This window comes from Podarcis gaigeae, assembly GCF_964106915.1.
Source record: "Podarcis gaigeae genome assembly, chromosome: 1".
Classification (NCBI taxonomy): Eukaryota; Metazoa; Chordata; class Lepidosauria; order Squamata; family Lacertidae; genus Podarcis; species Podarcis gaigeae.
Genome location: NC_139678.1, coordinates 86,412,474 through 86,428,959, shown reverse-complemented (window position 1 = coordinate 86,428,959; position 16,486 = coordinate 86,412,474). Strand labels below are relative to the sequence as shown.

General features: G+C 40.6%; 2 protein-coding genes across 6 annotated transcripts in view; one reads left to right on the top strand and one right to left on the bottom strand.

Moving 5' to 3' along the window:
• Window positions 1–2,172, top strand: part of VIL1 (villin 1) — a 34,949-nt gene extending 32,777 nt beyond the window's left edge. For all 3 annotated transcript variants that reach the window (XM_083737624.1, XM_083737623.1, XM_083737625.1), the window contains 3 exons: window positions 172–240; window positions 1,089–1,226; window positions 1,989–2,172. In XM_083737624.1, the coding sequence (XP_083593750.1) occupies window positions 172–240; window positions 1,089–1,226; window positions 1,989–2,102 (321 nt within the window). In that variant the 3' untranslated portion in view covers window positions 2,103–2,172. The remainder of the gene's footprint in view (window positions 1–171; window positions 241–1,088; window positions 1,227–1,988) is intronic.
• A 1,611-nt stretch (window positions 2,173–3,783) lies between these two features.
• The window catches only part of USP37 (ubiquitin specific peptidase 37), a 32,398-nt gene continuing 19,695 nt past the window's right edge, over window positions 3,784–16,486 (bottom strand). For 2 of the 3 annotated variants that reach the window (XM_083736039.1, XM_083736040.1), the window contains exons 18-24: window positions 15,524–15,779; window positions 13,952–14,118; window positions 12,928–12,991; window positions 11,480–11,595; window positions 9,039–9,108; window positions 8,457–8,595; window positions 3,784–7,666 (exon numbers count right to left, since the gene is read on the bottom strand). In XM_083736039.1, coding sequence (XP_083592165.1) covers window positions 7,579–7,666; window positions 8,457–8,595; window positions 9,039–9,108; window positions 11,480–11,595; window positions 12,928–12,991; window positions 13,952–14,118; window positions 15,524–15,779 — 900 coding nt within the window. In that variant the 3' untranslated portion in view covers window positions 3,784–7,578. The remainder of the gene's footprint in view (window positions 7,667–8,456; window positions 8,596–9,038; window positions 9,109–11,479; window positions 11,596–12,927; window positions 12,992–13,951; window positions 14,119–15,523; window positions 15,780–16,486) is intronic. The other variant, XM_083736041.1, reaches the window with a different exon arrangement.

The following is a 16,486-nucleotide window of genomic DNA, read 5'->3' as shown; positions in this document are numbered from 1 at the left end:
CTGTCTGTATCCACAAATGATGATGAGCACATAGGTTACCAGGCTTAAGATTCAGCAGACGTCTCTTTAAGGAATCCTATTTTAACTCTCTAGCCTTCAGTCAAATCAAAATGTTCATGTGTGTGGGTAGTCTGGTAACTCCCAGGGTTTTTGTGGTCTATCTTCATGCAGGAGAAGAAATCCTATGAAGAGTTAAAAGCTGAACTCATAGATGAGGACAACCTTGGCCAGATCACTTCTGTAAGTATTACTGAAGAGTGGGATAGAAAGCAGGGAGGAGAACACGTGTTTGATCATATACAAGTGCAGGTGGCACAGTTGCCATTTAATTCATAGGAAACCAGGAGCAATAGGACCCAAGTTCATTTTATAGCAGTAACTGCTGTGTAGCTTTTCATGCCTGAACTATCTGATTGGGGGATGTAAGGCCTTCTTTTAAAGTTATTTCAGTATAAAAGGCTGCAATACTTACTCCAGAAAAACTTCCCTTTAGAGGGATAGTAAGTATGGTAACTGCTGAGGAGCAACGGAGTTGCATTCCTCTTTAAGGATGAGGTTAACTGCTTGTAGAGGACATTGCCCACAGCATGCCCTCTCCACCTCCCTCACTGTTCCTCTGATGTTGTAGTGTCTGACCTTCTTGCAGCACCTTAAAGACAAGAGCATTATGGCACAAGTGATTGTGTACTAGACTGTTTCTTCCGCAACAGACCAACATGTCCCTTCCAACTCTACCATTCTTATTCCTCTGGATGGCGCTAGAATTTTTAAACTCCTTTCTTACAAAGTGTACCAGAACCCACAATACTGCGTTTTAGATCAATAAATGCATTTATTGATCTAAAACAGTTCAGTTTACAATGCCAATTTACCTTCCCTCAACTCAGTGCTATTTTTCTAGAAAAAGAGGTGTTGGAACTCACCATGAACACCTCCCTTGTTCTCCCATAATGGCAATGGCGCCCACCTGAGAGGTGCCGGAACTGAATTCTGCTGAGGCTGAAAAAAAGCCTTGCCTCAACTCTTGTTTAAATAGATACAAGACACATTTGAGCTTTGGGGATTCCCCCTTCCATATTCTCTTTCAGGAAATCCTTGATGCAAAAACAGTTTTCACTGCCAACACAACCTTAGGTAGTATCTCAATGTCAACCTACCCTCTGGAGAAATTGATTAATGTGTCTGCAGAGGAACTACCCAGCGATGTAAACCCCAGCAGGAAGGAGGTGAGATCCCAGGGCTGCGTTCACATTTCTCCTGTTTATTTATTGCATTTATATCCTGCCTTTCCTCCAAAGAGCTAAAAGTGGTGGTGTATGCAGATCTTGGCACAGCTTAATCTCACATCACCAAATCCAGATACAGAATAGGCTAGCGTATGCTAAATCAGGGCTACAAACATCTAATGGGTGTAGGAATAAAAGCTTGCTAGTGTGCTGAAGCATTTGAAGGCTGGACAGGTAAGTATTAGATATGCACAGTTCCTTTCCATAGCCATCCCCATCTGCCCCAATTAATATTAGGTTGTATTCAAGATAGTGTTAAGGCTGGGAGACCATCAGGACAAGGATTTGTGTGAGAGAGAGAGATGGAACATTCCCTCCCTCTTTTCCCCACGTGTTCCCCCCTAATTTGTTCTGGTGGTTCCCCCGATCCTCCAGAGCTGATTTGGAGATTGTGTGGGAGAAGGAGGAGGAAGAAAATTTGTGCCAGTGCTAATTTGTGCACTGGTGTAAAAAGTTAGCTGAATACCTCCCACGGTTCATTCATTCTGCTCCAGCATAAAGTGGCAACAACTTGAGGAAAATATAGAACAATCTCCAATTTCCTTAAACTTCCTCTGAGCATGCCATCTTGTCTGAGTGTTATCAGGCTGTGCCCCCAAATACTCACAGGAAATCTGGACGTAGTGTTTTCACTACAGTGTGCTACCTTTATGACTGGACTTGCGCTCTCTCTCATCCTTGCCCTTTCCCCCCATCCCATAGGACTACATATCAGATGAAGATTTTCTTGCTGTCTTTGGAATGCCCCGACAAAACTTTGCTGCCCTTCCTCAATGGAAGCAACAGACTCTCAAGAAGGAAAAAGGACTTTTCTAAAAATGTAAACTTTCTGCTGTCATTTCCTCAAAGTGGATATTTTTACTTAAAATAAAAATAATTCCAAGTTTGTTTGGAGAGTCCCAGAATGAACAATCAAGCATTTTCTGCTACTGGATTATATACAGCAACAAAGGGGATTTTATTCATTAACCCTACAGGTGGTCAAATTCTGAGTTACTAGAAACACAGGACAGCCCAGGCAGGAAAAAGGAGCCTTTAAAACTTGTGTCTTCCCACTTGAGTCTCATCTTTCTCCACCTATGAAATGAGGTAGTGATTTATTCTAGTGAGTCACCAACACCAGGCTGCCTTGTAGCTGATCACTCCATTTCCCCCTTGATCTTGCCTTCTCTGAATTCCTGAATAAAATTTGGCACTTCCACATTGTTTTCCCCAATGTCTGCAATGACATCACTAAGATCTACATTATGTATGCTCAGTGTTGACAAATTTCTGCAGTTTTGTTTTACCAACCCCAGTATTATACTATAGGGAGGAGTCCCCCTACCCCGCCCTTTGAAACAGGAATTGATGCAACTACATTTCCACAAAATTTTAAATTGTTTCTTTACATACACACCACTTTCCATGGTTTTTCTCTGAACCCAGAAATGCAGAGTGAATTCCAATTCGCCTGCACACAGAAGTGTGGTTTTTGATCACATTTAGTGGGCTAGGGCTAATCATAGGCAATTCAAATAAATTTTGTAGAAAATTCATGACTGCAAATTCCCATTATTCAATAATCACACATGAAAATGCTAACAACAGGACTAGCGACTGCAGTTACTTCCATTTATCAGGCTTTAAGCAATGAGTAGAACAGCAAGCTGAAGTTTCCTTAATGAAAAGTATTCCACATGGCTTACCATACGCATTTTATAATGCAGATACATAGGTCTTCAAAATGAGGATCTGCCCCCACTTGAGAAGCAACTTACCACACCTTACCTTACAGGTCAAAAGCAGAACTAGGATGGATTTTGCACAGGCAGTTGCTAATGTGTCTCAAGGAGCTAGACTTTGTTCAGAGAATGCTTTATACCTATTCCATACTGGCAGAAGTAGTGCTTCATTTCTCTGAAGGAAAATGCAAGAACAACTGCACATTTGGTGGCCTGGTGACTTTCTGAGAAAGTCAGCTTTCTAATGCACATTTCTTTCCTCTATGGATCAAAATGGCTTTTTGAAATGTATCTTCTCAAATAGATTTACGCTTAAAATGAAACTAAGCCAAGCACACAAGGAATTGTAGCAAAAGCCTTTATGCAAGCAGGACTTCTCCTTCCTCTCCTCTCCCCATATGCTCTCAAAATCTGCTCTGAGAGTCCTCCAACCCTCTGGAGTAGATTTTAAGGGTTCGCTGGGGGGGGGGCCTAGAGGGGAGAGGAGGGGAAAACTCCATTACGCAAGCGGAAGCCTGCTGTACTAGCAAACGGCTGTATTGGATACAAACCCCAAGGAATGGAAAACGTTTTGAAGAATCATAAAAATAGGCGGCCATAAATTTAGAGTATCAACTGCAACAACAATAAACAGCAGTGAAAACAGAGAACCATCCAACCCTCTCAAGCATATTCTGAGGGTGTGCAATGCACTGCAGAGGGAGGGGAAGAATGTAACTCTGTGCTAAACAAAGCTGTAAGACACCTGCATCTTTTTAAAAAAAGAAACGAGATTCAGCATTAATGAAGAGTGTTTAATTTCTCTGAAATCAATCTACACATCATTTAAAGAGGAAGAAAAGAAGGCAGAATTTAGTAAAGAATACATAGAAACAAGTCTGCTAAAACACAGAAAAGTGCTGCTCCACATTAAGTGTCAAGGGACACAAAGTGACTCCCAACATTAAAAAAAAATCCCCAAGACAACTGCCTCAAACACACATGACAAGAACTCTCGCCCCAAATCACTCACTCCCCCTAAGTTTTTAGAGAATAACTTATTAAAGAAGCAGGGGAGCAAAGAAGTAGGTTAACACTGGGAAGTAGCATAGGGGCAACAACCCACCCACTTCATGTTCATTCCGAGACGGTTCACTCCCCATGTTACACTGGTTCAAAAATTCTTATACAGAAACTCAATTCTTATACAGAAAACCAATTCTTATACAGAAACTCAACTCCGCATCTTACCCCAAACTCCCATCACAGGGATCTGAAAAATTCCATGGATTTCCAATGAAATACTATTTAATTATAATTAATCCAGCCTTTAATTAGCTGCAGGGCAGGCAGGTTTTGTTAACCCATCTAGCACCTGAAAGACCCTGCATGCCTGAAACCTTATGCTGTTGACTCCCCCATGGTGGAAGGGTGCGGGGAGCCCAGGATAGAGAAATCACTGGAATCCTCTGTATCTTCAAGGTTATTTCAACAGACTCCATTTATAAAACACTGAGCATTCATCTTCTAGTAGTGAGGGCAAAACTGATGGACAGATTTAACTTTAAGTGAAACACTGATGCCTAATGCCCTATATTTGCATGCTTAGGTTTTCAATTTCTAGCCCATGGCTAGAAAGAACAAGCTTTTTCTTATATAAGGAAAAATCTTCATTAAAAAATAGGTGCATGGTGATTTCTAAAGTTTTCTTTAGCAAACAACCTGAGCTATTTTATTAATCCAGCTATATACAGGATTTGTTGGGGAGGGGTGGAGGTTATGGAGAGCTTAGTTACTTAGTGCAAACACATATATGGCTATTTTTCTTTATCAAAAAGTAAATATAGCAGAAAAATATAGCAAAAATAGGGCAAATGTAGAAAAGTGAGGTTTAAAATATGCAGGCATGAACCAAACAATAAATTCTATTGGGTGAGCTCATGTTTAGTTGCTTCCTTCTTTTGAAACCAAGAATAATGTCTCAGAAAGTTACATATCACACTGCTCTAAAAACAAACCTTCCCTTTAGCAGGCAACAGGATTCTAAACAGCAGCAGTAAGCCACTGCTGTTTAGGTCCCCAAAGTTTCTGTATTTCTCAAGATTACCTATAGTTCAAGATGCTATAAACCACATACTTAAAATTTGGTTCTAAATGTAATCCTGAATGGCCGAGAAAACTGTACAAATGTAAACTCTTGCACAGTTTCAGCACTTCATGTTAAAACAGTGGACAATAAAAACTGATTGAGCTTAGAATCTCCCTCGCACAACACATTCTACAGATTTTAATGGACTGCAAATGCCAACAAGGATGTAAATGTAAATTTACATATATAGAGGTACTAGATAGTACCTTCCTTGCCAGCACATTTCACCTTAGGGGGCAAAAAACTATTTAGAAAGTTGCCATAGCTTGACATAATCACTGGCTTACAGTCACTTCTGGCTAAGTTGCATTCTCAATACTAGGTGAAGCAAAAACATATGATTGCTCTAATAATTCCACATTCCTGACAATTCGAATGACTCTGAACCTGAACCTGGATGCTCTATACTGTCTTATTACGACACCTACCTATAATATTTTGACTGTAAATATGGGAGTTAATTTATCTTGACCATGCTATCAATATGAACCTGTAGGTGTCATGACAACTATTTAATGCATTTATCTGGGCTGGGAGTTTCGAGGGGGGGGGGGGAGAGATAGAGATGGACAGCACTACCTAAGGCTCCTCTTTTGCACCTCAAGAAAAACCCCTTATTCCTTGCTAAAAAGCGCATTCAAATAACTCTGACCGTCAACAGTGCAAAATCACAATGATAGAATAAATTTGAACACTATGCTTTTGGCAGTATGACTTGGGAGAACTTTTGTTTGGTTTGGCAGATTAGCCAATCAAATAATAAAGTTATCACCCTACTACTACCCTTGACACAGCAAATGTCATTCAGAGTTGCCTAACACAGCCTGTAATTCTATAAGCCCGGCAGGGAAATCCTTCCACAACAGGTAATACCTGTTGCCTACTAATGCCCATGGTTTGTGTCTTCTAGTCAAAGGATTATATTTCTTAGGAAGTTCTAATTGTAATTAAAAACAATTGTCAAGAAGGGGGGACGACAACCCTCTCAACACCTGTTAACCTTTTCAAAAGAAAAGTCTGAGTTAGGGGCAAACCAAGAGGCACCTCAATTATTAGCAATTTTATTGCCACAAAAGTAAAAGTGAAAAAACTGGAATAAATTTCCAGTATTAAAATGAGGAACTGAAACAAATTAATTCTAGATAGTATTTTTCTTGTTCGTCCTTTTTGTCAAACAAGCTACAAAATGAATTTAGTGTTATCCAAATACTATTAAATAACCAAACCCTAACATCTACACCCTGAAATGTCTCGAAAACATCAAATAACCACTTTTGAGAGTTCTCTGATTTTTTCAACTGATTTAACTGCACTTACCACACAATTAGAATAAATCCAGGTACATTTTAATATTTCATCTGCTGGCATACAACTCTTGCCCAACAGAGTAAAGCTGGGATATCTCTCTCTCTCTCTCTCTCTCTCTCACACACACACACACACACACACACACACACACACACACCTTTCAAGCACGTGCAGTTTTTCAGGGCTGAAAGCCAACACAAACACAGGGAAAACAGAACTCTCGTTCGTGCTTCATTTACTGATTAGCACTAGCTGGGCACTGGTAAAAAAAGGCCTGCCAAAAGCCAGGACTTGCACTTCCAGTTAGCTGCCTCTCTCATTGCCAAACCGGGACAGTCTTCAGTGAAACACAGCTAATATATATCTAGATATATATACACAGACTAATACAGATTATACACACAAATGCTCACAGAGAAATAAAACCTTTCTGCAAATGGCAGTACTTAGAAAAGAACACAGTCAAAAAAGAATAAAAACTTTAAAAATTATATATATATATTTATATAGTATATATTTTAACTTTAAAAACAAGGACAAAAGTGAACTATGTGAAGATGTAATCCTTGGGTTCCAAAGCACCGACAGTTTGTTTCCTGGATCTGTGTGATCCTGTATTAAAGACCATGGGTGTCCCAGTTTCAGCAATGCCAGGGTACTCCATTTAGCTGAGTCAGCCTTCAGCACTTTCCAATTCACGTTATGTACACAATATTTACCAGATTCGAGACTATTGCTTATTTTGCTCTCGTGTAGGGAAGGCATAGAAAACCACCCAATATGTAGCATCTTCTCAGTTTCCCTGTGAGAGGTAAATGGGCGAACTTGAAGTCGCATCTCACACCATCCTTTTATGAGTTTTTGAAGGAGCCATTAAATCCTCTGGCCTGATTAACACCATGGCTGCTGGCACAATTATTTCTTGACTATTTAAAACAAAAGAATAAGAAGGAAACTCCAGGTAAAAGAAGCTTAGCTGCATGGTTGAAATTCAAAAGGAAGGCGCGAAGTGGTCCATTCCTCCTATTCCATGGGGTTGTCTCAACTACGCCCTGAGTTCTTGGGGGTTTGTGGCTCTTGCATGTCAGGCAAAAGTTCAGAAATCACTTGTGCTCAGTTAAAGCCACGTTCTTCAAATGGGCTGCCGAACTGGCTTCCCCACCTCCGTGCAAGGCAGCTGCATATTCTTTTCTGTTTCTAGCAACTCATCAAATATCTCCCTGGGAAACACAAAAGAGGTTCACATCAAAGAAGAAGGAAAGCTTTTAGTGGGGAAGCAAAGCTGTAGAGCAGGGGTAGGAAACCTTCTGGGCCTAGTGAGCCAGATGGTTATCTTATCACCCCACGGATGAACTTTAATAGGTGGGTGGAGCCATTCACCTGTCAACCAGCTGACTTCATGATGACATTAGATGAGTGATAGGTGAGAGGTCCCATTTACTAGTCAAAGCTGGCCAGCCAGGGTTAGGTCTGCTTTTCCCACAAGAAACCTGCAAGCAAAGCAGCACCTAGCAGGACTGAACTCTCTGATCACCAGCTGCTGAGTGTAGGGTTCAATCATATTCTCTGCAGGGGACTACAGGGAATGTGCTGGTGAAGCAGTATCCAGTAGGATTGAACCCTGTTCCACCCAATCCATCAGCTGCCATCACACAGTGATATCAGTTGGCTGATAAGTGGGGATAGCCTCAAGGAAAAAACTGGGCCTCCTGGCAGGTCAAGATTGGCCTGTCGACTGGAGATTCCCCACCCCTGATGTAGAGGGTGAAAAAGAAGGCAAATGCATGCAAGAGAATCTGCTCAGGTTCCAGAGTTACAGCCTCGCTATTTTGCACCTTCCCAGTCAAAGGGCTATTAAACAGGTTCCAATAATTCTTATAAGCTATTCAGGACCATACTATAACTAGCAACTAGGAAAACAGGAATTAGAAACACGAGACCATTTTAGAGAATGCAAATGCAATAAAAAAGGATTGGACCATTTGGGGAGGACACATAAAGTACATTTACTTGTGCATATAAAAGAAGATGTAGCCACTCCTGTCTCTGTCACTCTGCACAGAGGCTTCTTGAGTTCTGGATACTTCCAAGTCATTGTATGTGAACCATACTTGCTTGCGAATGTCATACACATCACTAATATAGTGACCTTCAATATGATGGGGGAGAGAGAGAAAGAAAATATTAGAACACCATAGACTGTAGCTTCCAGACTACATTAAGTATCAGAAGTATTTTCAAGCCAATTTGTTTATTAATTAATAAACTGAAAGACAATAACATACCCTAGTACAAACTGCATTTTGCTATTTTGAAAATGATTGATTTAAACTAGCAAGATGAATTCCACTTAAAATAGCTGGTTTCTCTTGGATAATTATTTCTATGGGCTTCAGTGAGCTTAACTCAATTGCTGAATTTAGGCAACAACCCTGTTGGTTCTGGGAAAACTGATTTTTTTCCCCAAGCACACAAAATGAAATATTAACAATCTTCTTCTTTTTCCTTTGTGGTTTTGGTTGCTGAAAAAACAGAAGAGACACACTTTTCCTGTAGAGAGCAGAGCTATCAAGGAAGTGATGTTTGCCTTACCTGAGGAGGAAGTGTCTCCAATATGGCTGACAACACTAATGAGTCGATAGGAGTTGGGCAGCTCTCCTGTCTGAGGAAAAAGTCAATTATTAGTTTAAGTTTGCTCTTCTACCAGACTGAGAAAGGTAGATTATGGTTTAGCTACCATAAAATCTTTATTGTGCCAAACACTGGAGCAAACCTTTTGAGATATTGCTAATTTGCTCAGGTCAAAGCTTACGGGTAACTCAGGAGCAGAGAACATACAGCCTTAACTTCCTCTCATTTTTAAACTAGCTCTCATCCTTGTTAAAACCCCAGAAACTGGAATGCCGTCAATGTGCCAATGCAGAGCTCCAAAAGGCTCAGTACGGAAACTCTGACCTTACTGGGTGTTACCTAGGTCACAGCCTACAATGCACTAAGAGGAAGATTTCCTAGAGGGCATGTGTAAACCAGCAGGGAGAGAGACAGCACAAAGAAACTATTCTGAAACATGAACAGAATACAACAGGCACAATAGCCAGAAAATTGTGAGGAAGAAGACTGTCTCAAACATCTCTACAACAATATTCAAGATGTATGAAGGAACAGTGGAAAAATAATTGTTTGCCTGCATTCTCTAAAAGGGAAGGCTGTCTCACTTCACTATGTTAAAAATTGGGTTTTAGGAATGCAGGTTGAAGGGCTTGTAAAACCTTTTCCTTTGAGTATAAAAATAACCTTTTCAGTTTATACAGCAAACAAACAAAACAAAACTTCAACATAATACTAAACAGGTGCTTGTATGATTACCGTATTTTTCACTCTATAACACGCACCTGACCATAACACGCACATCGTTTTTAGAGGAGGAAAACAAGGGAAAAAACATTCTGAATGAAACAGTGGATGTATCATTTTTGTGCTTCATGCTGTGGCCACAGACATGTGATCTGATGGTGAATTTGGGGTGACCCAATGCAAAAATCCTGAGAATCCCTGTGGATCCATGCTTTGTAACCACGTTTTTGCACCATTGCAGCCCCAGGCAACAGTGGGTGTGTGATTTTTGGGGGGCAGGCTGTAGCCATGGACATGCTATGTGTTCTGATGGTGAATTTGGGCTGACCCAATGCAAAGATCCTGAGGATCCATGTGGATCCATGCTTTGTAACCACGTTTTTGCACCATTGCAGCCCCAGGCAACAGTGGGTGCGTGATTTTTGGGGGGCAGGCTGTAGCCATGGACATGCTATGTGTTCTGATGGTGAATTTGGGATGACCCAATGCAAAGATCCTGAGGATCCATGTAGATCCATGCTTTGTAACCACGTTTTTGCACCATTGCAGCCCTGTTTTTGCATCAGATCATTGCTATGTGATCTGATGGTGAATTTGGGGTGACCCAATGCAAAGATCCTGAGGATCCATGTGGATCCGTGCTTTGTAACCACGTTTTAAGTGGGGAGGGAAGGAAAAATATAGAAGGGACAAGGAGCATGAGAGGGGTGTGCGGAGAAGCAGCTGGCTAAGAATGCAGGAGAGGGGTTTAAAGGGGGGGGGGAAGGCAAAGGTCCACCCACCCACCCACTCAAGCCAGCCCTCTCCCTCTCTCGCATCTGCATGTTTTCCGCTGCCTGCCGAGTCCCCAGACGCAGCAGCAGCACCGGAGCAGGGACGCTCTGCTTTCCTCTCTACTTGCCTGGAGGGGAGGGGATTTCACTGCTCTTTGTTCCGTCTGAGCAAACAGCAACCGAAACAGAACAGGGTGGGCAGTAAGACCCTGAGGCAGAATGCAGGAAAGCAGCAGCCTCCTCTCCTCCGTGACGGCGCAATATGATTTTTGCCATGCACTTGGGACAAACGGCTCCAGGGACCACACATTCGCTCTATAACACGCACAGACATTTCCCCTTACTTTTTAGGAGAAAAAATCTGCGTGTTATAGAGGGAAAAATACGGTACTTCACAATTAAGAAACTTATCTTACCAATAATGTAATTACTGTGCTGCATGAAATACCAGCTTAATTAACCCAGGGATGCAGAGCCTGTGGTCCTCCAGACATTGCTACACTACAGCTCCCTTAGTTTCTGACCACTGGTCATGCTGGCTAGAGCTGTTAGGAACTGGAGTTCAACAATCTATACAAGGCCACAAGTCCCCCCACCCCTGCTTAGCCAACAAATCAAGATGTGCATTTCCCCCACTCCATCCTTCTCCCTAAAGGGAAATCACTATTTCTCCACCCTCATCTCCAAGAGGAAGAGTAACTCATCCAAATGATGAGGCAGGCATTTGAACCCAAGTCTCAAACACCACCCACTGAGAGAACTTTACAGTCTCAAAGATAGCTAAGGATATCATACCAAACAACCTGAACCATCAAAACAGAAAAGCTCCCCGTAAGCATTTATATATGCTTTTACTTCACGTATAGTAATAAAATGGGAGCTAGTCCCAATAGCCCAGACCATCACCTCAGCATTTCTTTTCAATTCCTCAGCTTCTGCTTCTGAGTACTCCATGTCCAGAACATCCTCATTCCCAGAGTCCTCATCAGAGCCAAGGCTGTCCAGAAGAGAGCTGTTAAACTCTAAACACCATGAAAATGATACTGTGTAAGACCCTTGATCATAAGCATATCACAAAACTGACAATATACCAGCACACCATTTACCCAAAACATTTCCCTCTCCTTTGCTAAATAAAGCACTGTAATAATGGGCATCAAGTAAATATTCTATATACACACAGCAAATAGTTTCTGTATTTTCAATTTTATGCAAGGAAACATCCTTTTAAGGCTTCATTGAGGTACTGCTCTCAAATGTTGCTGCTCCAGTTAAAAGGTGGAATGCAACTAGTGTGTTAGCATCTTGCCTCTTCGCTCATGGCAAGAAATGATCAAAATATAGAAATTTAATAGTTGCTGGACTGAGCAAAATACATGCAACTTTTTCTAAGTAGCAGGAAATTTTAAGCTTTGAGGTTCTGTAACATTTCCGCTTTAGTTTTCACAGAACTATCACCACCACCATCATCGCAATAATAACACTCTGAAGCCAACTCTGCTTACTGCTAAATAAAAAAGTTCTGCTTTGAGTTAATTACTTGCATATGAAAGTTATGCCACTTGTCATAGCTTTTGCTGTAGATCACCTAAACCAGGATTAAACCCCATGTTGTTAAGTTTTACAGATTTGGAAATTTGACATTCACATTTTTACCACTGACTCGGTAAGACAGGTCAGGATTGGTGGATCACAGATCAGCCTACATACAAGGCACAGTACAGTTGGTCAGCAGAACAAACTGAAAGGGAGAAGGAACCACAGAAAACAAGCTATGATTGCCTATAGAGCATTCTGCTACGCCCACAAATCCTACCAGCATTGTATCTACCTCTCTCTAGTAGCAAAAGCCTTCAGTAGAAAACCAGTACTTTGCATCTCTTAACTATCTGTGCTTTCATGCAGCAATGATATGAGTCAATTCCTTTATGTCCTGTAACTGTCTACCAAACAAACACATTTCCCCCCGTTGCATTCATTGGAAGGCAAAGAAAACTCACTTGGGGGAGAGCTTAAACCATTTACTTTTTACAAAGGCTTTTAAGCAGAGTTGCTGCCAAAAATTTGCAGAAAATGAAATTGGAATGTGAACTTAATGAGGATTCTCTGACAGAAAATGAGGAATTTCAAGGGAAGAAAAAAAGAAAGAATAATAAAACAATTCCACTGATCTGCTTGTTGTGTTTCAGAGTTTACCAGCTGAATGTGCTTTTATATTGAACCTAAACTGGAAGGACTAGAGCACAAAGTAATACAAATGAGGCAAAGAACAAAATACCAGCTTCCTTTCAAGTACTGTGAGCAATTGTGGAATGATATGAAAACTCATCCCTATTTTCTCCTGTACATCTCACCTTGCAGACTTAATTCAGTGGCTCGTTTAAGGTCATCATCTTCTTTTTGTTCCCGCGCCTCCTGCTGGGGTAGAGAACCAAACTTAGTTCACTGAGACACTTCCTGTTCTTTTTATAGGTTCCCTGTTACTGCCACTGAGAACTATGCAACTCCAGTTTCTACAACAAACCTAATTCCCTGTGCAGGCACGTTTGAGACCAGCCAGAGCCCAAATGTTCCACAGGGCCAGCCTTAATTAAAAGGTTGTTCAAGTTGCTCAAGTTTGGTATGCAACACAGCAAGTCCCCAAGTGCCACAACAAGCTCTCTACAGCTTTTCTTTTGAAAAGTCTTGAAATGAATGTGAACTGCTTGTAAAGCACAATAGTTCTGAACAAAATTTCCCGCAATGTAGTAAAACGTATGCTACTCTCTGCCTAAAGCTAAATGAGGACACAAGTCATTAATGAAGAATTGAAAAATCTGCTGCATTTAAGAAGAATTTTAAGAGTATCAGTGCTTGCAGCTTAACAAAAAACAGATTTCATTGGTAGGTGGCTCTGTATTCCCCAAAAACCCTCTCACTTACTTCAATCAGGACAGTTATAAGACAAACCCTTTTATTCTTAGAGTATTTCCCCTCATAATTCCCAATAATTCCCAATGACTATAATAATAATAATTTATTATTTATACCCCGCCCATCTGGCTGTGCTTCCCCAGCCACTATGGGCGGCTTCCAACAAAATATTAAAATACAGTAATGCATCAAACATTAAAAGCTTCCCTAAACACTACTATGCCTATTCAGCTCATCAGTTTGAAAGTATTCATGAAAGCTTTCAAATCCAACTTTACAAAAGCTCTTCAATCCCCCCCCCCAAAAAAGATTAGTAATCAAAGGTCTCTTGCACCATGTTATGGAGCAGGCTAAAATAACCCCTCTTATATGTCTTCTTAAAGGAGACACTAACTGTGCCCTATGATTTCCTATCAGTTGGCTGTTTTGATTTCCAAGTGCTTGTGAAAGAGCATTGGCTCTTACTTGTTCTTGGAGGCTCTGAGCCAAAGCCTGCTGTAGCTCCTGTTCCTCTCTTTCTCGCTCCATGTCATACTGTTGCAGCCAATCAACCTCCCCTTGAGTGCCTTCCGGAGTTTTATTTTCTTTATTCTCATCAAAATCTTTAGTTATCTCAGGGAAGTTGGCAAAACCTATGGAAACAAAAATACCACGTTGATGCTTTAATTTTGTTTTTAGCAGCAGTTGCAAGGGGAACTTTTCTTGGTGGTCACCAGCTAAGTCCTTTTCATTCTACCCAAGTCTCAGGAGCAGAGTGACATCTACTGGTACATCAGGATGAATTCTATCAAGGGGGGAGTGTTTTCTGCAGTGAAGAACATTTTCCCACTTGATCAAGCCTTTAAAAATGAGTAGTATTAAGTATTTTATTGTACACCTTTAAAAAAAAATCACACTGAGGAAAGATTATTTGAACCTATGTGCCTGAAGTATGCAAGCTCACCCTAAACTTTGCCTTTCTGGACTTCTGATTTAATTTGGTATTCCCATTTTTTATTTTTACATTAAGTTTCTAAGAATGAAGAGAAAAAGAAGGCAATTTTTGCATGATTCTCCACATGGGTTGTCTTTTTTGTGTCTTCTTTTCCCTTTCCAATTATAAGCCAACACAGTTAAGTAACCTATGCTTATTTTTATAATAAAAGTGGAACTTAAAATGGGTAGACATATTTCTACATGTGAAAAGATCAACATAGGACAGTATCCAAAATGGTTCTGTTAATGCAAGGATTTGTGTTTGCATAAAAAAATCCTTCTACTTCCTCTCCCTGTGCCCTCCCCAAATCTGCTCCAGAGTGTTGGGAAAACCAACAGAATAGATTTATGGAGCTACAGGTAACTCTCATCATATTAGTAAATAATATTATTTAAGTCAAGTAAGAAAAAGAACCAGACAAAGTTGTCCCCTATCTCTGTTGTTATTTATCTTGATGCTAGAAATATTGCTTCAGAATATAAGGAGAAATGAAAGGTATTGAAGTGGGATGTAGAGTCTATAAATTAAGGGCATTTGCTGATGATGTAGTGTTAACATTGAAACAACCACTGGAGAGCACTCCCAAACCACTAGAAGAAATTAAAATGTTTGGAGAAGTGGCAGGTTTTAAAATAAATTCAGACAAAACCAAAATGTTGGTCAAAAACATGGATGAGGAGTTTTAAAAAGTTTTAGAAGGGTTGTCTGCTTATTTTGGAGTTGTTTGCTGTAAAGAATGTATATTATGTGGATAAAATAATAAAGGATTTTTTTTAAAGAAGAGTGGAAAATGTTTATTGAATATATGGAAAATAATTGTACACAGCTGAAAACGCTGGCAGCATGAAGATAAATTCAACAAACAACATTTGATCAATGTAAAAGTGGAAAATTGATTTGAACGGTTATAGTAAAATATGCAGGAAAGTATTGTATATAATATGAACCAAGGAAGGAGAAGAAGGGAAGTCAACTGGATATTTTAAAGTTTGTAAAATGATTTTGAAATGTAGAAAAATGATATATATATTTTTAAAAACTGTTTGAAATGTTACTTTTACCTGGCTCTGCAAGGGCTTTAGGCTTCTCCACATCCATAGGTTCCATATGATCTGGCAATTCCTGCAGCTCATCATCTCCAAAGCCAGTGTCTGGACTATTTGTGGGCTTGTCTTCATCATGGCTCAGAGACAGTGATGTTTCCCTCTTACTGATTTCCAGGACTGCTGCTAGAAGTTCCTCCTCACTCATTCCATCAAAGCCAGCATTTGTTGGCTCTGAAGCCTTATCACTCTCTGTTTTGATTTTCTTTGAACCCTGCAGATGATAGAGGCACAATGGTCTGGGTATGTATGACTACCACAGAGGCTGAGCTAACCACTCACAAAACTAGTGCGACATTTTCTTGAGGGCCAAAGCTGTCTCTGATCCCCAGATCTACAAGTGTCGAGTTTTCAGGACTGAAGAGGCACAGTTATGCCCTGAGAAGGGCTTCTCCATTTGTTACAGTGATGCATTGCTGCATACACTGCCTCTTTTCAGTGCATGTCCACACCAACTTACGGCTATTTGGAACTACTCTAGTATTTACACCAGTCCATGAGCCACTTCAAATGTTTGAAAATCTCTCCACACGAAGCAGCTCAAGATGAAAAGAAGAATGTGTAAAAGAGCTAGTAGGTACCAGCAATGAGATGTCTGGCAATGTGAACCATTTTTTATGGACCTGGATTGCTCATTCTTCTTCAGGCTTTAGTGCCACTTGTCCCAACTGGGTTGGCACCGGCCATAGCTTTTCACAGTTGTGCACACCCACACAGAGACAGGCAGATAAGACAGGCAGAGCGAGAACGCACTTTTCCCTATTCCTGTCTTCTCAATCATCAGCTTTGCATATGGGCAATAAAGAAGCTTTCCTCTAGTTGTTTTGTATTCCAACTTCTAGCTCCCCCAACTAGGCTATACTAGCTGAGGCCGATGGAAGTTGTGGCCCAAAGTATATGAAAAGCACTAGATTGGGGAAG